Here is a 19,696-nt window from a genome sequence, read left to right on the forward strand (position 1 = left end):
TCACTGTCCAAGTCAGGTCACAAGGGAGGACAGTGGAGGTCCCCCAGACTCAGACCTTTGTCGTTACTCAGGCCCCCCTCAACTGGAGCGCTGCAGGGGCCCTCAGCAGGAGTGCTTCATGTCCTGCACCCGTATTCTTAGCAACCCCTGGGATGGGGACCGTTGTGACTGCTTCAGCTGTTGGAGTTAGTCAGGCTGGCAAGGGAGGCTGGACCCCAGGCTTTCCTCCTCAAGCTCCACCACCAGCTGCCCAGCTGGCCCCTATCATTCGCCCACTGAACTCTGGGCCATGGCCACATGGCACTTCCAGGGAGGGCCGCCTGGCCACCAACCAGTCCAACGCCTCTCTGGATGGCTCCTCTAACACCAAGAGCGAATACAGTAACTTCCTACGTTGGCAGCACGTCAAGCCCCTGGCCCGGAGACACTTTCACCTGAGTCCTGATGCAGAAGCTTTTTCCTGCTTTCTCATGTGAGTGAACGCTCAGGGGGTCCTGAGCTTATGGGAGCTTTTAGATAAAGAGGAACTGGGGATGGACTCACACGTTAGGTTTCTAGGGATACTGGAAGGAAGGTGTGAGGGCGATGTCCGTGCTATGAGAAGGCACACTGTCGGTCACATGGGTGGGCCTGCCAGTCCATGACATCATGACTGACATGTGCCCCATCTCAACTGGCCCCACCACCCTGTGAGTCTGGTCAGCTTGCTCTTCCATGATTCTCATGGTAATATGGACTGAAGACTTGCAGTCAGAGAGGGTCGTGGTGTAAGGTGAGGAGACAAGGAGTGGATGGCGCACTCTCCTGTGGTGCCGTGTCCTTCATACAGGACTTGAGTGTACGTGGCCAGGGGAGGTCACTTCAGAGGAGGAGGAGGAGCGCGGGGCCCAGGAGAGCGCTTTCTGCATGCCTCCACTTCGTTGTGGAGAATTCCACGAGGAACAGGGTGATGGTAGAGCTCTCCTAAGGGCGTGGGCTCTCTCCCACTAGAGTTGTGAGCCTGGCAGGCATTTCCATCCTAAACTTCCGGTCCCTCGTAAAAAGGGGACAATTACACTTCACTCAGAGGACTGTGCAGAAGACTCCTTGGGCTAATCTATGAAGTGTTAGCAGATTGCTTGGCACATGCCACGCCTCATTGATGATAGTGATTTTTATTATGAAAATGCAGCCTTGAGGAGGAAAAGAGCTCCCCAAGGCACAATGTGCCAGCTCTAGCCTGGGAGTGGATGGTCATCCTTGAGTGAGTGTGAGGCGGTGACAGCAGTGGCCGGGAAGGCTTGTCTTTGCCCTCCCAGACACCTGCCTCTCACCCTCCTGTTGCTCAGTCATGCTGGGTTGAGTGATGTGTGGGTACATTGGCGGGTGGGGTCAGGCAGGTGGGGGCTGGGCTGGGCCCGGAGACTGACCCCGAGGGCTTACAGCCCAGTGCTTCGATCCCTGGCCCACCTGAATCCCACCATGCCGCTGGAGGAGGGACTGTGGAGGGCCGTGCAGGAATGGCGGCGCAGGAGCAACCTTGACCGGATGATCTACTACGAGACGGCGCAAAAGTGAGTCAGCGTCCTGGGCCCAGGGGCTGCGTGGAGGGTGAGGCGAGTGGGTGAGGGCAGGGTCTGGCCGTGGGGGTGCTCATCAGAGAGGACAGAGGAGAAGGGCTGTCACCCGGCACAGGGTCCCCGCAGCCCAGGGGCCCTACTGTCCCCCAGAAACCCATCCCTCACCTTGAGAGTTTGAGACTTCTGTCCTTCCTCCACCAGGAGCTCTGCCTTCCCCTGATTTTGACCTACCTTGCCTTGACATGAAGGTCTCAGGACGGGGCAGGGTGAAGCTGTGTGTCCAGTAGGGGTCCAACTCCGGCCATATGGGCTGGGCCGGGGAAAGAGCTCCACCTGCCAGCCTGCTGCTTCCTTAGTGGTGGGTGGCTGGCGGCCACTAACATAGATTTGGGACCACCTCTCCTCATGAAAAGTGCCCTGAGTGGGTACCCTGGCATCCCTGAAGAGGCTGGGGAAGCCAGCTGTCGTCGGCCCAAGGGTCTCCGGCCCTTCCAGTGTTTGCTCCATGGTAATCCCCTTGGTTTAAGAAACAAAAGCAAACAAACGGGCGCCTCTCAGAGGAAGGGAAGGCCTCTCCTCTAAGCTCAGCATCCACATCGTCTAGCCTCTCCTGGGCCCTGTCTCCAGGTCTATGTTCCAGGAGGCTCAGTCCTAGCCCAGTGTCCTGGATTCGGGCAAGGACCCCTGTGGGGAACACATGCCTGTTCCAGCCTCTGGCTGTCAGCCCTTCATGTGGTTCTGGATGGGGACGGGGGCATGAGGAGGGTGCCCCCTGGGTCAGCCATGTGTCCCGTTGACCTGGTTCAATTCAGCGACCTGGGTCTATGCTGTTGCATGCCCTCCAGTGCTGGTGAGGCAGGAAGGGTCCCAGATCTTGTTATCACTTCCAGGAGCAGCTCTCTGCTGTGGACAGCACCTCACAGGGCCTTGACGGCCCCAAGGCGCATCCTCTCCCAGTGCCTCATTCTTGGCTGCCTTTGTTGGGCTCCAGAACCCAGGCCTTTTTCTCAGGGTGGCCTGTGCCTCCGTCACCCCCCAGGTTCATGGAATTTGCGGCCGAGGAGGAGACGCACATTCAGCATTTGCAGTGGATGCAGTGCGCGCAGGACCTGCCTCCTCCAGCCCCACCGAAGCTGGATCCTCGGGGGCCCCCAGCCCCGAAAGTGCGACTTCAGCCAGGCGCCCAGGTTCCCACTGGAGCTGAAGGCACAGGTAACAGGGGCCTAGGGTTGACCACCATCCCCATGTGGATCCTTTTCTTTCAAGACAGGGGCATTGGTCTTTCAACCAAAACAGCCGCCGAGGCAGGGGGTGGGGGGGTGGGGTCTCAGCTGCCCTTTGTCACTACAGGCTATTGACTTGGTCACTTTTGTAACTCCTCTCACACCTCCCTGTCAAAGGACCCCACACTAAGTCTGCCTAAGAAGTAGGCTTGATGGGGAGACCCCTAGAAAATTGGAGGTTCCCCACTTCCTTACTTGTGACTCTCTTAGATGACCCCCTAACCTCCCCTCTCCAACTGTGCATGAGGCTTCAGATGGTCCTGACCCCTCCCACACCCACATCAACGTCCCCCAAACAATGCCCTCACCAACGTGCGCTCGGTGGTCAGAAGGTAGACCGGGAGTCCCTCACCTTCCTTCCCTTCCTCCTGCTCTGCCTCAGCCTGTGCTCCCAGGATGTCCGGCCCCAGGGCCCAGCCCTCGCACCCGAAGCCACACAGATCCCAGCGGACCCCGGAGCCCAAGGCGCCCAAGGAGATTCCCCCTGAGGCTGTGAGGGAGGATGTGGACAGGATGGAGGCGCTGGTGGGGCCCGTCCACTCAGCCACAGGCAAGTCAGCCACAGGCAATTCAGATGCAGAATGTGGAAAGGCCGGAAATGAGCTGAAGCAGGAAGAGGACGACACCTACTTGGACCCGTGTCTCTTGAGCTACATTGACGAGCTGCGTTCCCAGGAAGACTCTGTCACCAAGGTAGGCTGGGCCTGGAGCCTGGGGTCTACAAGATGCCAGGGCATGGAACTCTCAGCACCCAAGATCTGGGTTCTGCTCAGGCCGATGGGACTTAAGCTCAGCTCCTTGTTCCTGAGCCTGGTGTTAGGGGAGGTTTACGCAGATGTATGTGTGTATATGTTTGTGTCTGTGTGTATGCCTTTGTGTGTCTGTGTATGTGCATCTGTATATGTGCTCTTTTGTGTGTGACTGTGTATGTGCATGTTTGTGTGTGTGTGTGTGTGTGTGTGTGTGTGTGTGTGTGCTGACCATCCCCGCCTTGTGGAGGAGAGTGGGGGTGGGTCTCTGCTTTTCACTTTCCCTCCGGGTCTTCTTGTGTCACAGGCCACTCCTGGCCAAGGATGCTCACAGCCTCTTCTTTCTGTCCGAGGTGGAGGCAGTCATTCCCCCTCGATTCCCGGCAGAATTGTCTTCCCCAGACCCACAGCTGGATGTCTCAGCCCTTGCTGAGGAGCTGAAGCAGGAGGAAGGACTCACCCCTGAAGAAGTGAGCCAGGGGAGGGAGAGGGACACTTAGGGAGCCAGGGGACTCCAGGGGAGGGGGGACCCCAGGTGATCCAGGGGACAGGGGAAACCAGGTGGCCCAGGGGAGCCAGAGGAGGGAGGGATCGCAGGTAGAACAGGGGAGACAAGGGACACCCAGGAAGACCAGGGCACGGAGGGACCGCAGTGAGCAGGGGAGAGGTAGGGCCCCAGAGCAGGAGGCCCACATGGCTCTGTCCATCCCTTCCCTGCCTCGGAGGCCTGGCATGGGGAAGGGCCCTCTCTGGGGTGGGTGCAGCGCAGGGTGATAGGAAGGAGAGGATGGGGAGCCGGGAGCGGAGGGAAGGACACACAGCTGGGAATAAGGTGCAGGAGGATGGCAGGAATGCCACCGTGTCTGTATTTGGAGTCTAGTCCTGGGGTCACCCGTCCCCTCCTCCCCCCCAGGGCCATTGTCCCACTGCCCAGTGCTCCTCCTCTCACACGTGCGCGTGGAGCCGTCACTGTCCTCCTCCCTCCTACCAGCTGGTGCAGAAACGACTCCTGGCCTTGAAAGAGGACGAGGGTGGGCCGGCAGCCCCGAGCCACAGTGCACCCGGAATGGGCTCAAGTCCTTCTGAGTCCCACGCTGGCCAAGGTGCCCAGAGGCACGACCAAGACCGCCATCGAGGGGTCAGTGATGAAGCCTGCCCACCAGAGATTGATTTTGAGGCTCTTCATAGGCCCATCCGAGCAGACACTGGCCCGTTCGGGCCCAAAGTCTTTATTCCATCTCGAGGACGTCAGGCTGGCAAGGGAGGCTGGACCCCAGGCTATCCTGCTCAAGCTCCACCACCAGCTGCCCAGCTGGCCCCTATCATTCGCCCAGTGAACTCTGGGCCATGGCCACATGGCATTTCCAGGGAGGGCCGCCTGGCCACCAACCAGTCCAACGCCTCGCAGGATGGCTCCTCTAACACCAAGAGCGAGTACAGTAACTTCCTACGTTGGCAGCACATCAAGCCCCTGGCCCGGAGACACTTTCACCTGAGTCCTGATGCAGAAGCTTTTTCCTGCTTTCTCATGTGAGTGAACGCTCAGAGGGTCCTGAGCTTATGGGAGCTTTTAGATAAAGAGGAACTGGGGATGGACTCGCACGTTAGGTTTCTAGGGATACTGGAAGGAAGGTGTGAGGGCGATGTCCGTGCTATGAGAAGGCACACTGTCGGTCACATGGGTGGGCCTGCCAGTCCATGACATCATGACTGACATGTGCCCCATCTCAACTGGCCCCACCACCCTGTGAGTCTGGTCAGCTTGCTCTTCCATGATTCTCATGGTAATATGGACTGAAGACTTGCAGTCAGAGAGGGTCGAGGTGTAAGGTGAGGAGCCAAGGAGTGGATGCCGCACTCTCCTGTGGTGCCGTGTCCTTCATACAGGACTTGAGTGTACGTGGCCAGGGGAGGTCACTTCAGAGGAGGAGGAGGAGCGCGGGGCCCAGGAGAGCGCTTTCTGCATGCCTCCACTTCGTTGTGGAGAATTCCACGAGGAACAGGGTGATGGTAGAGCTCTCCTAAGGGCGTGGGCTCTCTCCCACTAGAGTTGTGAGCCTGGCAGGCATTTCCATCCTAAACCTCCGGTCCCTCGTAAAAGGGGGACAATTACACTTCACTCAGAGGACTGTGCAGAAGACTCCTTGGGCTAATCTATGAAGTGTTAACAGATTGCTTGGCACATGCCACGCCTCATTGATGATAGTGATTTTTATTATGAAAATGCAGCCTTGAGGAGGAAAAGAGCTCCCCAAGGCACAATGTGCCAGCTCTAGCCTGGGAGTGGATGGTCATCCTTGAGTGAGTGTGAGGCGGTGACAGCAGTGGCCGGGAAGGCTTGTCTTTGTCCTCCCAGACACCTGCCTCTCACCCTCCTGTTGCTCAGTCATGCTGGGTTGAGTGATGTGTGGGTACATTGGCGGGTGGGGTCAGGCAGGTGGGGGCTGGGCTGGTCCCGGAGACTGACCCCGAGGGCTTACAGCCCAGTGCTTCGATCCCTGGCCCACCTGAATCCCACCATGCCGCTGGAGGAGGGACTGTGGAGGGCCGTGCAGGAATGGCGGCGCAGGAGCAACCTTGACCGGATGATCTACTACGAGACGGCGCAAAAGTGAGTCAGCGTCCTGGGCCCAGGGGCTGCGTGGAGGGTGAGGCGAGTGGGTGAGGGCAGGGTCTGGCCGTGGGGGTGCTCATCAGAGAGGACAGAGGAGAAGGGCTGTCACCCAGCACAGGGTCCCCGCAGCCCAGGGGCCCTACTGTCCTCCAGAAACCCCTCCTTCACCTTGAGAGTTTGAGACATCTGTCCTTCGTCCACCAGGAGCTCTGCCCTCCCCTGATTTTGACCTACCCTTACCTTGACATGAAGGTCTCAGGACGGGGCAGGGTGAAGCTGTGAGTCCAGTAGGGGTCCAACTCCGGCCATATGGGCTGGGCCGGGGAAAGAGCTCCACCTGCCAGCCTGCTGCTTCCTTAGTGGTGGGTGGCTGGCGGCCACTAACATAGATTTGGGACCACCTCTCCTCATGAAAAGTGCCCTGAGTGGGTACCCTGGCATCCCTGAAGAGGCTGGGGAAGCCAGCTGTCGTCGGCCCAAGGGTCTCCGGCCCTTCCAGTGTTTGCTCCATGGTAATCCCCTTGGTTTAAGAAACAAAAGCAAACAAACGAGCGCCTCTCAGAGGAAGGGAAGGCCTCTCCTCTAAGCTCAGCATCCACATCGTCCAGCCTCTCCTGGGCCCTGTCTCCATGTCTATGTTCCAGGAGGCTCAGTCCTAGCCCAGTGTCCTGGATTCGGGCAAGGACCCCTGTGGGGAACACATGCCTGTTCCAGCCTCTGGCTGTCAGCCCTTCATGTGGTTCTGGATGGGGACGGGGGCATGAGGAGGGTGCCCCCTGGGTCAGCCATGTGTCCCGTTGACCTGGTTCAATTCAGCGACCTGGGTCTATGCTGTTGCATGCCCTCCAGTGCTGGTGAGGCAGGAAGGGTCCCAGATCTTGTTATCACTTCCAGGAGCAGCTCTCTGCTGTGGACAGCACCTCACAGGGCCTTGACGGCCCCAAGGCGCATCCTCTCCCAGTGCCTCATTCTTGGCTGCCTTTGTTGGGCTCCAGAACCCAGGCCTTTTTCTCAGGGTGGCCTGTGCCTCCGTCACCCCCCAGGTTCATGGAATTTGCGGCCGAGGAGGAGACGCACATTCAGCATTTGCAGTGGATGCAGTGCGCGCAGGACCTGCCTCCTCCAGCCCCACCGAAGCTGGATCCTCGGGGGCCCCCAGCCCCGAAAGTGCGCCTTCAGCCAGGCACCCAGGTTCCCACTGGAGCTGAAGGCACAGGTAACAGGGGCCTAGGGTTGACCACCGTCTCCATGTGGATCCTTTTCTTTCAAGACAGGGGCATTGGTCTTTCAACCAAAAGAGTCGCCGAGGCGGGGGGTGGGGGCGTGGGGTCTCAGCTGCCCTTTGTCACTACGGGCTATTGACTTGGTCAGTTTTGTAACTCCTCTCACACCTCCCTGTCAAAGGACCCCACACTAAGTCTGCCTAAGAAGTAGGCTTGATGGGGAGACCCCTAGAAAATTGGAGGTTCCCCACTTCCTTACTTGTGACTCTCTTAGATGACCCCCTAACCTCCCCTCTCCAACTGTGCATGAGCCTTCAGATGGTCCTGACCCCTCCCACACCCACATCAACGTCCCCCAAACAATGCCCTCACCAACGTGCGCTCGGTGGTCAGAAGGTGGACCGGGAGTCCCTCACCTTCCTTCCCTTCCTCCTGCTCTGCCTCAGCCTGTGCTCCCAGGATGTCCGGCCCCAGGGCCCAGCCCTCGCACCCGAAGCCACACAGATCCCAGCGGACCCCGGAGCCCAAGGCGCCCAAGGAGATTCCCCCTGAGGCTGTGAGGGAGGATGTGGACAGGATGGAGGCACTGGTGGGGCCCGTCCACTCAGCCACAGGCAAGTCAGCCACAGGCAATTCAGATGCAGAATGTGGAAAGGCCGGAAATGAGCTGAAGCAGGAAGAGGACGACACCTACTTGGACCCGTGTCTCTTGAGCTACATTGACGAGCTGCGTTCCCAGGAAGACTCTGTCACCAAGGTAGGCTGGGCCTGGAGCCTGGGGTCTACAAGATGCCAGGGCATGGAACTCTCAGCACCCAAGATCTGAGTTCTGCTCAGGCCGATGGGACTTAAGCTCAGCTCCTTGTTCCTGAGCCTGGTGTTAGGGGAGGTTTACGCAGATGTATGTGTGTATATGTTTGTGTCTGTGTGTATGCCTTTGTGTGTCTGTGTATGTGCATCTGTATATGTGCTCTTTTGTGTGTGACTGTGTATGTGCATGTTTGTGTGTGTGTGTGTGTGTGTGTGTGTGTGTGTGTGTGTGTGCTGACCATCCCCGCCTTGTGGAGGAGAGTGGGGGTGGGTCTCTGCTTTTCACTTTCCCTCCGGGTCTTCTTGTGTCACAGGCCACTCCTGGCCAAGGATGCTCACAGCCTCTTCTTTCTGTCCGAGGTGGAGGCAGTCATTCCCCCTCGATTCCCGGCAGAATTGTCTTCCCCAGACCCACAGCTGGATGTCTCAGCCCTTGCTGAGGAGCTGAAGCAGGAGGAAGGACTCACCCCTGAAGAAGTGAGCCAGGGGAGGGAGAGGGACACTTAGGGAGCCAGGGGACTCCAGGGGAGGGGGGACCCCAGGTGATCCAGGGGACAGGGGAAACCAGGTGGCCCAGGGGAGCCAGAGGAGGGAGGGATCGCAGGTAGAACAGGGGAGACAAGGGACACCCAGGAAGACCAGGGCACGGAGGGACCGCAGTGAGCAGGGGAGAGGTAGGGCCCCAGAGCAGGAGGCCCACATGGCTCTGTCCATCCCTTCCCTGCCTCGGAGGCCTGGCATGGGGAAGGGCCCTCTCTGGGGTGGGTGCAGCGCAGGGTGATAGGAAGGAGAGGATGGGGAGCCGGGAGCGGAGGGAAGGACACACAGCTGGGAATAAGGTGCAGGAGGATGGCAGGAATGCCACCGTGTCTGTATTTGGAGTCTAGTCCTGGGGTCACCCGTCCCCTCCTCCCCCCCAGGGCCATTGTCCCACTGCCCAGTGCTCCTCCTCTCACACGTGCGCGTGGAGCCGTCACTGTCCTCCTCCCTCCTACCAGCTGGTGCAGAAACGACTCCTGGCCTTGAAAGAGGACGAGGGTGGGCCGGCAGCCCCGAGCCACAGTGCACCCGGAATGGGCTCAAGTCCTTCTGAGTCCCACGCTGGCCAAGGTGCCCAGAGGCACGACCAAGACCGCCATCGAGGGGTCAGTGATGAAGCCTGCCCACCAGAGATTGATTTTGAGGCTCTTCATAGGCCCATCCGAGCAGACACTGGCCCGTTCGGGCCCAAAGTCTTTGTTCCCTCTCGAGGACGTCAGGAGGTCTCTCCATCCCGGGCCGGGCGGCCCTCCCCTCCCCAGGGTCAAAGGCGCACTGGCCCTCGAGTGGGACCCAGGGATGCCTCTGTTCTCAGAGAGGCGTCTCCTGTTCGGGAGGCCCGAGGGCCCAGGGACGCGGCCAGTGAGGACGAGGAGGCGCTCCCCAGCCTGGCCTCCCTCTTGGCCTCTCCGCAGAGCCTGCCGCCTTGCGGGCGGTCCCAGAGTCCTGCCCCTGCCTCAGGCCTGGCCTCCTCTGGAGGTTGGGGGGCCCAGAGTGCTCCCCAGGCCCCCGCCCCTCAGAGAATGGGCCCCAGCCCAGCTCCACCAGCCGCTCCCAAGTCGAGGAAGCGGGCTCTGTGTGGGCGCCCAGCCGCTGCTGAGAAGCTGCCCATCCCCGGGGCTGCCCACGGGGTCTCTGAGAGGCCAGCCTTGGCTCTGGGGCTGGCTCGCCCCTCACAGCCGAGAAAGAGAAAGCGTGACCCGTTTGTCACAGGGAAGAAGAGGAACAGGAAGAGGAAGCGCTGCAGCCAGTAGGGAACAGCCGGGCCGGCCCTCCAGGGCGAGCCCCCAGGGCGGCCCCCAGGGGAGCCTAGGGGCTCCTCCTCACCCCAGAGCTGATCCTGGGATTGTGGGGGGTTAGGGAGGTGGGGGAGGTGGGTGTGGGCAGGACCTTTGGAGTGATGTATGAAAATTGTGAATAAAGATAGTTTTGGTGGGAAATGCTCTCAGGCCACTGTCATCTTCTCCGTGTGGAGCTGCTCCACAGAGAGCGATCCTGAGAGGAAGGAAGGGTGAGGGAGGTCACAGGAGCTATGGATCTACAGGTGACCAAACCTTTCCTCCACATAGACAAGGACTCCTCAGGCTGCCCCTGGGAACGCACAGCTCTCACTTTCCCCAGGGACCCCCTCATCATCCCCTTCTCTAAAGCCTGCTTGGCTAGGGGCCTTCTGGGGCATCTGTAGCATCTTCTGCATCCCTGAACCGTCTGGGGAGGGAGAGCTGCTTTTGTGCCTCTCAGCCCTCTGGACACTAACCAGTTTCTAGGACGGAGCCTGGAGACGGCCCTTGTCTTTATGGAGCTTCTCTCTGCTTCCCTGAAGTGGCCAGGCGATGGCGCTGGGGTGACCCTCCGCTCATCCAGGGTTTCCTGTGTGGGTGGCCTGACCAGAGAGGAAAAGTCTTGGCCATGGGGACAGGACTGTCTGCCTGGTCGTAGCGGGAGCGTTCTCTAGTCCCACTGGGATTACTGCAATGTGGAGCGTGGTTGAGGCAGCTACCTCTTAATCCCAATGAGGATGCAACAAGGGGAATGGGCGCAGGGAAGTTCATGGGGCACCTGTTACAGGTGTGTATAAGGGTAGTGACAGTGGGGCCCCTTTGTGGGACTTGTGGGATTTCTGTGCAGCAGCATCTCGTTCAACTGAGGGAGGAGGACCCATCTGGCTGTGGCTGTGGGGACTGGCCTTAGGGGCCTAGGGGTGTGCAAAGACACCCCAGAACTACTGTCCCTTCCCTTTCCACCCATGGCTGGTCATGTGTGTGTACTGGTATCAACACTGATTTGTATTCCCATAGAAAACAGTTCCTCCTGACAAACTATGACCGTGTTTCACAAGAACAGCTTGCTCCCAGGGGCAGCAGGGGTGGGGAGAGGTGTCTGTGGCCCCAGATCTGGGTGGGAGCTGGGATCCATGCTGAGGAGTGTAGAGGCCTCAGTCACCGTCCTGTGGTTGCCGGCAGAGACTTTGAATCATCAGAGCAGGGGACATGAGCCGCTCAGAAGGGTGAGACGAGCAAACAATGAGGGGCAGGGAGCAGACCCCTGCTGTCTCCCTGAACTGCCCCCCCTCGCAGCCTGCTTAGCCCCCGTCACGGCCTGTGCTGGCCCACCTCTGAAGCCCCTTCCTCCTAATGCACTCAGATGCTCTGATCCTTTGTGGACCCGCCCTGGGCCTCACCCCTCCTTCCCTGCTGGCCAAAGCCTCTTCTCCCGGTTCTGAGTTCTGATTCCTTCCCCAGGACCCAGGCGGGGGTTGGGACAGCAGAGACTCCCTAATTCTCCCTCCTCCTCCCTGAGATCTTGACAGTCACCTTTGCATGTTTCTATGATTTTAACTACTGTACATACTTCCTGTGAGTGGCTATGATATGTCCTTTTAGGAGTGGCTTATTTCACTTAGCATAATGTCTTAGAGGTTTATCCATGTTGTAGCATGAGACATGGTTTCCTTTTATTGCAAGGAAGGAAATATTTCCTTGTGTTTATAGACCCCATTATCCCTTCATCTGTTGATGGACATTTGGGTTTCTTCACGTCTTGGGTATTTTGGAGAATGCTACGACGAATGTGGGTGTGCAAAGATCTCTTTGAGATCCTGCTTTGAATTCTTTTGGATACATACCCAGAAGTGGGACTGCTGGATCACATGGTAGTTATATTTGTAATTTTTTGAGGAAACTTCATATTGTTTTCCGTAAGGGTTGTCCCATCTTACACCTCTCACCAACAATGAGAAAGATAGCTACCATCAAGAACTTGGTATATATCCATCTTATAAAAATGTTTATGCTTTTAGCAGAGCTGTAGATAATCAAAATTATGTATAATAACAATATTTTTGGTTATATATGGTGTCATGTAAATCATATTGCCTTTGGCTTCTTCTTTCAACATTCTTACTTTAAGAAAAATGGATATATTAGATGTTCTTTAATTTTTAAATTATTTATAATTTTGCATTGTATGCATACATTAAAAATATTTTATCAGTTCCCTTGTTGGTGAACTTTTATAAATTATAATGTGACAGGGTAATCAGTTCCAGAGGAAAAGTTTTTCCTTTCAGAACTTTGAATATTTATTCCATCGAATATGGCTTTTGTTACTGTTTTTTCAAATTATGCCATCAATACACCCTTTCATGGTGGGTGATCAGTTTCCTTGCTGATTGTTTTTCGTAAGACTGTCTGTTGTCTTTTGTGTTCTCCAGTTTCCTGACGTGTGATTAGTTTCAGGTTAAAAAAATGTATCCTCCATGTGATCTATTTTGCTTCATTAACTGATAATCCACATTCTTCCTCTCATCTAGAACATAATATTATCTTTTTCAAATGTTACTTCTACTCATTCTCTCCTGTCTCTACTGCTAGAACCCTGGATAGGTGTATATTAGATCATCTTATATATTCTCTGTGTCTTCATCAGCTTGGACGGCTATAACAAAATGCCATAGACCTGGTGGCTTGAAAAACAGACGGTACTTTCTTAACAGTTCTGAAGGGTGGAAGTCCAAGATCAAGGTGCCATATTCAGTTCCTGGTGAGAGCGCTCTTCCTACTTTTCAGATGGTTGTCTTCTTACTGCGTCCTCACGTGGCAGAGAGAAAGAGGGGTCCCTCTTGTGTCTTTTCTTTTAAGGGCACTAAACCCATTATGAAAGCTCCATTCCCATGCCCTAATTACCTCCCAAAGGCCCTATCCCCAAATACATTGAAGGGTAGGGCTTCAACATAAGAATTGGTGGGGGGGATATACGTCCATAGCATTCTGCCCCTGGGACCCAAAATTCGTGTCCTTATTGTATGCAAGATACATTCATTCTATCCCAACAGCCTCAAAAGCCTTAACTCATTCCAACATCAACTGTAAAATTTAAAGTCCAAAGTCTGATCTAAACACCATCTAAATCACATATGGGTGAGACAGGAGGTACTATTCATCCTGAGGCAAAATTCCTCTGTAGCTGTAAATCTGTGACCCAAACAAGTTAAGTGTTTCCAAATACCATGTTGGGACTGGCATAGAATAGACGTCCCTACTCCAAAAGGAAGAAATAGGAAAGAAGGAAGGGGTGACAGTCTCCAAGCTAGTCCAAAGCCTAGCAAGGCCAATCCCATTAGATCTTAAGGTACGAGAATAATCCTCTTTAGTTTGATGCTTTGCCCTCCAGGCCCGCTGGGGTGACAACATCATCCCCACAGCTCGGTGGGGCAGCCCCACTCCTTCAGCTTGGTGGCGTGCCACCCACACTGCAGCTCTCTGTAGGGCCTCCACCTACACCATGACTCTCTGTGAGGGCGACAATCTCACACTTTGAAACTGAGGCCCCCTGGGCCTGTGGTGGGATTGACAGACCCGATGACCTCGGAATCACCTTTGGGGTCCTTCTTCCCTCTTCTTCAAGAGGAGTACACATTCACAGCCAAATTGCTCTAGTCTCCCATTCTGTAGAATCCAAGAATTCTGACAGCCTTCCCTCATTCTGCCTGGCTTTCTCTGTCCCCTGTCGTTCAAACTGGCAGGGTCCCTGCTGGTTTAATCCTCTATTCCTGGCCTCTGCTGAGATGACTAATGAAATTAATAGCACACCTGCTACACCCTTCGAGTTTTCTTCAGAACAAGCGTTCTCACTTTCAGATATGGATAGGCTGAGAAGTTTCCAAATCTCTAAGTTCTGATTTCTTTTTGCTTAACAATTTGGTCTTCAATTTCTCTCTCTCCTGATGTGTTTCACTGTGAGTGGTGATGAGGAACCAAGCTACTTCTTCCAAACTTTGTTCAGAGATCTCCTCAGATGAATATTCCGTTTCATCACTCACAAGGTCTACCTTCCAAAAAACATGAGAACACAGTTCAGTCGAGTTCTTTGCCACTTTATAATAAGAACTGAGTCTCCTCCAATGTCTAATAACGTGTTCCTCATTTCTGTTGGAGACCTCACCAGAATAGCCTTTAACGTCCATATTTCTATCTGTTCATGATTATTTGTGTATTGTCTACAAAGATGGAGGTTTTCTCTCCAGTGTGCGTCTTTTCTTTCTGAGCCATCACCAGAATCACTTTGAATAGGTAAGGGCTGAAAGGCCTTTATGGTGATCTCTGCTTTTTTTTAGCATGCACTTCCAATCTCTTTCAGCCTTTACCTGCTATCCAATTCCGAGGCCACGTCCACATATTTAGGGATTTGCGACTTCCTGGTACCAAAATATGTGTTAGCTCAAGGGACTATAACATACTACCACAAGCTGGGTGGCTTAAACAACAGACGTTTAGTTCTCACAGTTCTGGAGGCTGCAAAGCCCAAAATCAAGCCACCAGCAGACTCCAGGTCCCTAAATTTCTCATTCATAATTTCTGACCGTTTCTTTTCTGTGCTACATTTTCGCTAATTTTTCACGTCTATCATCCATGTCATCCACTTCCTCTTTCTCAGTAGCTGATCTAACTTTTTCCCATTCCCTTTGCTCTACAGATGTGTGATGTTTGTAGGTTGAATTTCATCATACACTATAAAATATTCAATTTCAATGGTCAAGATTTACTAACATCAATCATTTTTACTGTTGAAGACAGAACAATCTTAACTGGAACTGGCACTGTTAATCCAAGTGTATGATAGTGAATACAAGCCCAACTAGTACAGTTTGGTGCTACTCCTTGATTTGGGTTAAGGTGCCAGCACTTCTGCCACCTTTGCTTTTGCACCCATCAGTACTTATGTCAACACAATTGTTCCAGAGTAAATCATGAGACTAAAAAAGTTTCACCAACAGTTTGAATATTACAGCATCATGTTGTTTGTGATCAAGCGTGAAGATCGTCAATATTATCTAGTGCTAGTACTAGACAAATTCAAGGAACACAGCAACCCCAGTCACTTTTTGTTTCCTTTTCCATGGGAAAAGCTGTAAGCAACATTTCTTTGCCCTTTAAAGGGCTCATATGTCTCTGTTTAAAATATTCCATTCCTCTCTCTCTTTTTTCAAATTCATTAATTAATTTATTTGTTTCTAGCTGCGTTGGGTCTTCGTTGCTGTGCGCAGGCTTTCTCTAGTCGCGGTGAGCAGGCTTCTCATTGCGGTGGCTTCTCTTGTTGCGGAGCACGGGCTCTAGGCGCGCGGGCGTCAGTAGTCGTGGCACACGGGCTCAGTAGTCGTAGTTCGTGGGCTCTAGAGCGCAGGCTCAGTAATTGTGGAGCACGGGCTTAGTTGCTCGGCGGCATGTGGGATCTTCCCAGACCAGGGACCAAACCCATGTCCCCTGCATTGGCAGGCGGATTCAAAACCACTGCGCCACCAGGGAAGTCCCAATTCCTCTCTCTTGAAACAGAAAGTGATTGGACTTAAAGCAGTGCTTAAAGTTTACTGGTACTATCATCCTTGTTCAAAATTGCTCTGTGGCATAAGTCACAATGCAGTGAATTGTTGACACCTCCAAATCCCAGGGAGGCCCCTGAGTGCTCTCTCAGGAGGAAATTGAGGTCAGGTGTATCTGATGGCCTGTGTGCTCTCTGTGATCCTGGTGATATGTGGGGGCTTTCAAGTGAGTGCAGTGGGTAGACTCATGGACTCTTAGTCTTGGCTGGGGGAGACAGCACTGTCGGGTTTAGTTTTCCACATTTGCCTCCTTTTGTGTTGCCTTTCTCCCAGTTGCATTTAGCCTGATTAGAGGGAAAGAGGAGATGTCGGTAGCTGGGCAGGTGGTTCTCCAGGAGCAAATGTCAGGGACGGTTGTGTGGGCAAGATCCCTAGGCCCCGTCCTGGCAATCTTGCTGTGCACTGAGCAGTCCAGATGAATCGGCTCCTTGACCAGAAGTCCAGGAAACTTTTGGCAATCTGGGCAAAATTTGGGATCTGAGGATGGGCTCAGAAATTTCAGCAAGGATTTGGCGGTATCTTACCCTCGGGCTGTTTAAGAGCCCCTGGTTTTGAATGGCATGAAGCACCAGAGAGCCTTTGATCACATTCTCTACAGCTCTCCTGTGTGTGGCCCTCCAGCAGCAAACCTCCTCTGCTGTGACCTCAGGGCAGGCCCCATCCCCCCGCCCCGAGGCTCCTGCCCTGGGAAGCATGAGGGTGTAGCGCAGGCTGACTGTCAGTGCTGGGCTCCTGGCTTGCCTGCCTCACAGGATGGAGCATCTGTGCACCTTGTGCTGGTGCCCTTCCCAGAACCAATGGGCTCACAGCCCAGACATTTATGCTGAGTCTGGGGGCAGCTGTGCCCTGAGAAGCCATGTCTTGTCACTTGGCCCAGGGAGCACCTCCTCAACGGACCACACTTATCATATGGGCCTCCTGCTCTTGTGCCCTCTTGTTTTGTTCTGAGGCAGGTGGTTGTGATGGCCAGTACTGTGGGGTCTTGTGATCTCAGAGCAGACACTGGAGGCTGACTGACCCCACAGAGGTGGACAAGGATGTGGGCTCAGGCGATGGGTCCTTTCTTGGGTTTCTGCCTCTCCTCCCTGCCTCCTGACCCTTGCTCTCAAAAGCTCACCTTTCTGTTGTAGTTGCCTCACCAGGGGGCAGTGACGGGCTTTGCCCCGCTGAACTATACCCTCGGGGTAGGTGGCCACAGCCTGGCTTGTCACACACTGGGGAAATCCTACACTGGGGAAGTCAGGATTGTGCCTTGCTGGGCTTGGAACCCAGGTAGAAAGGTAGATGGTGTGGGTCTGAGGGACTGATGCCCCAGCCCCAGGGCAGGTGACTTCTCCTGGGAGAGGTTGCCCATGGCCCCCTTTGGCCCCTCGACCCTGCAGAGGTGCTGATACACGCCCCCTGCAGGCCACAGCCTCTGCGCATAGGATCTGCCCCAGTATCACATGAGAAGCCGGGGCCAGGAGCCTCGCTCTCTCTGAGACCAGCTGGTCGTCCCACGCTGAGGGGCGTCTTCTCGGACACAGGGCACGTAGCTGACCTGCAACTGACATATGGACTCTTCCCTGGGCTTTACCCCTGAATTTACCTCCATTCTTGTCTCCTGTCTCACGGCCCCTGCCTTTTGCCCCAGACACCGGAGATCTCCAGGCTTGGGTGGAGTATGGCATGTTGTCAAGCTCAGTGGTGTCCACCTCACCAGCCCACTGGAATCAAGCCCCAGGGAGCCTTTGAGAGAGCAAGACCAAGGACTTTAAGACGACTACGGTTAATGTTAAGGAGCAGAGATTGTAAGATGAGGAATTTCACTAGTGTTTTTCAATCCGTAAGAAGAAGGAAATAGAAATTGCAGAATTGAAACTTGCACAAACATCAAGAAATAATAGTTTACAGGCCTCAAGAAATAATAGTTTAACAAATGCCCCATTCACAGAATCAAGGAGATGAGCACCATCCACAGGGTGTGCAAAGGAGGTGCCTAATCCCAGGAGCAGCGTGGCCACGGCTCGTCTGAGAGCGAGGCATGTGCTGAGCAAGCTTTTGTATGTAATGTTCAGCAAAGGGAACCTTGGCCATTGATACCAGGGAAAGGCTATCATGGTGAAGGCCCACTCATCTCCACCACCCTCAACTTGAATCCAAGTATTGGCTGAAGAAACAGACTTGACAGAGACTTTGGCCACCTGGCCTGGGTTCTCCCTACAAAATGTCATGTTTCTCCAAGAAGAGGGCAAGGAGTCACAGTTGTCCGAATCACAGACGGCATATCTTAACGGTACAGCTATTACAAATTTGCACCTTTGTTTGAAGGGAATTGTTAAGTGGTGGGTAGGGAGTGATGTGTTCCAGGGAGGATTTGGGCCCTCTGGCTTGCAGGTGACCCTCTTATCAGACAGGGCAATTCTGCCAATAACTCATCACTGCCTTCATTCCTCAGGTGGTAGGGATACAAAGGGATTAAAAGGGGTGCGGGCAGAGGACAGCCCTCACTGACAGCACAGAGCCATCACCTACTGTCTCCTCAACTCCTCTGCCCATATAGCCACCGAGGGTGCCAGCTTCTTGCTTTCACAGCAGCTGTTGATAGCACACCATCATCCAAGGAGTTCTTGAGCACCAACTTTGCACTACTCAGCAGCATAATGGAGAAATCAAGGATGGTCCATGGAAATAGCTAAGGGTCTTGTTTTAGGGCAAACAAGCTTATTCTGCAATATGTGCTTCTTAGTTAATTGGGGTTCGAATGTCCTTTCTTGTATGAAATGATGTTGATAATGTTTGAAAAATAAAAGGTTGGCCACCCCATGAGAAACTATGCTTTTATCTGAGTGGGGTTGGGGAGCAAGAGGGAGTAATGAAAATTTTGGTTGTTGAAGTAGTGACAGGGCAGGGCTAACTTGTTCAGGACTGCCTCCCTGCAGGAGGAAGGCCGGCCTTCCTCAAGACTTCATGGACATTCCCCATAGCCAGGGCTTACGGCTGTCATAGCTGGTGACTCAGCCATGGGCCTACTGAGCAATACAGCTGTAACCGCAGCTTGGCTCAGCCCTGACCAGCAGGAGAGAGGCTGGGCCTCCCTCAGCCTGAGTGCTCGTTCCATGGAGAGGGACTGGACCTGGGTCCTGTGTGTCCCAGTGCTGGTCCTAGTTCCTGCCCACACGGGACCTGGGCTTCTCTGATTCTGCAATATAAACACCAGAGCCCAAAGTTTGGGTCCCTCTCCTGGACCCTGGATCCCTACTGGATCCCTGTGTGCTGGCCCAGAACAAAGTGTGCAGTGGGGACCCACAAACTCCCCACTATTCCTGTGACTGTGAACTGCCCCTGATAAACATGGCTCCAGCAGCCAGGGTTACATATTTTTAGGGAACTCTCTTATGGTTACAAGTGCAAAAGACTGAGAACTACTATGTAAAACGAATATTTGAAAACTTCACTCCAGTGATATTTGAAGAACCTCTATAAAATAACTAAACAAACATAATCGCATTTTATTCCACTGTGTCCAAAGTCTAAGCTTTAAATTGTATAAAAATGAGAACGAGAAATAGAATGCCTCCAAACATTTGGAAATTAAGATGCACACTTCTAAATAATCCATGGTTAAAGAGGAATTTCAAGGAAAAATTTTAAGATAAATAGAACTGAGTGAAAATGAAAATACAACACATAAAATGTGGAAGGATCCAGATAAAACATTATTAAGAGGGAAACGAATGGCACTAAATGCTTAGACTAGAAAAGAGGGAAGGTCTCAGATCAATAGTCTAAGCTTTCACACACGGAAACGGGAAAAAAATTGCACAATAAAATCAACACATGAAGAAGCAAGCAAATAACAATACACTTTGATCAACTGGAGTCTATTCTCGGAACACAAGCTTGGTTTACTATTCAAAAATCATCAGCGTAATTTGCCATATTAATAGATTGAAGAAGAAAATCTACATGGCCACATCAATTAATGAAGAAAAAGCATTTGATGAACTTCAACACACATTCATGTCAGAAACTCTCAGGAATAGAAGGGCTCTACTTCAA

The 19,696-nt window shown here is 53.7% G+C and overlaps 1 protein-coding gene across 1 annotated transcript; it reads left to right on the forward strand.

Annotated features, from left to right (window-relative positions):
* Positions 1 to 1,037: 1,037 nt before the first annotated feature.
* Positions 1,038 to 10,031, forward strand: LOC309628524 (NUT family member 2G-like; the record flags this gene model as incomplete). The annotated part of the gene is made up of 10 exons (XM_082391613.1): positions 1,038 to 1,553; positions 2,599 to 2,771; positions 3,225 to 3,535; positions 3,945 to 4,061; positions 5,000 to 5,121; positions 6,074 to 6,202; positions 7,249 to 7,421; positions 7,875 to 8,185; positions 8,599 to 8,715; positions 9,159 to 10,031. Exons 1-10 carry the CDS (start codon positions 1,462 to 1,464, stop codon positions 10,029 to 10,031), a joined length of 2,418 nt encoding a protein of 805 aa, XP_082247739.1. The 5' UTR covers positions 1,038 to 1,461.
* Positions 10,032 to 19,696: the final 9,665 nt, after the last annotated feature.

This window comes from Balaenoptera borealis (assembly GCF_965194805.1).
Source record: "Balaenoptera borealis genome assembly, chromosome: 4".
NCBI classification, from domain to species: Eukaryota; Metazoa; Chordata; class Mammalia; order Artiodactyla; family Balaenopteridae; genus Balaenoptera; species Balaenoptera borealis.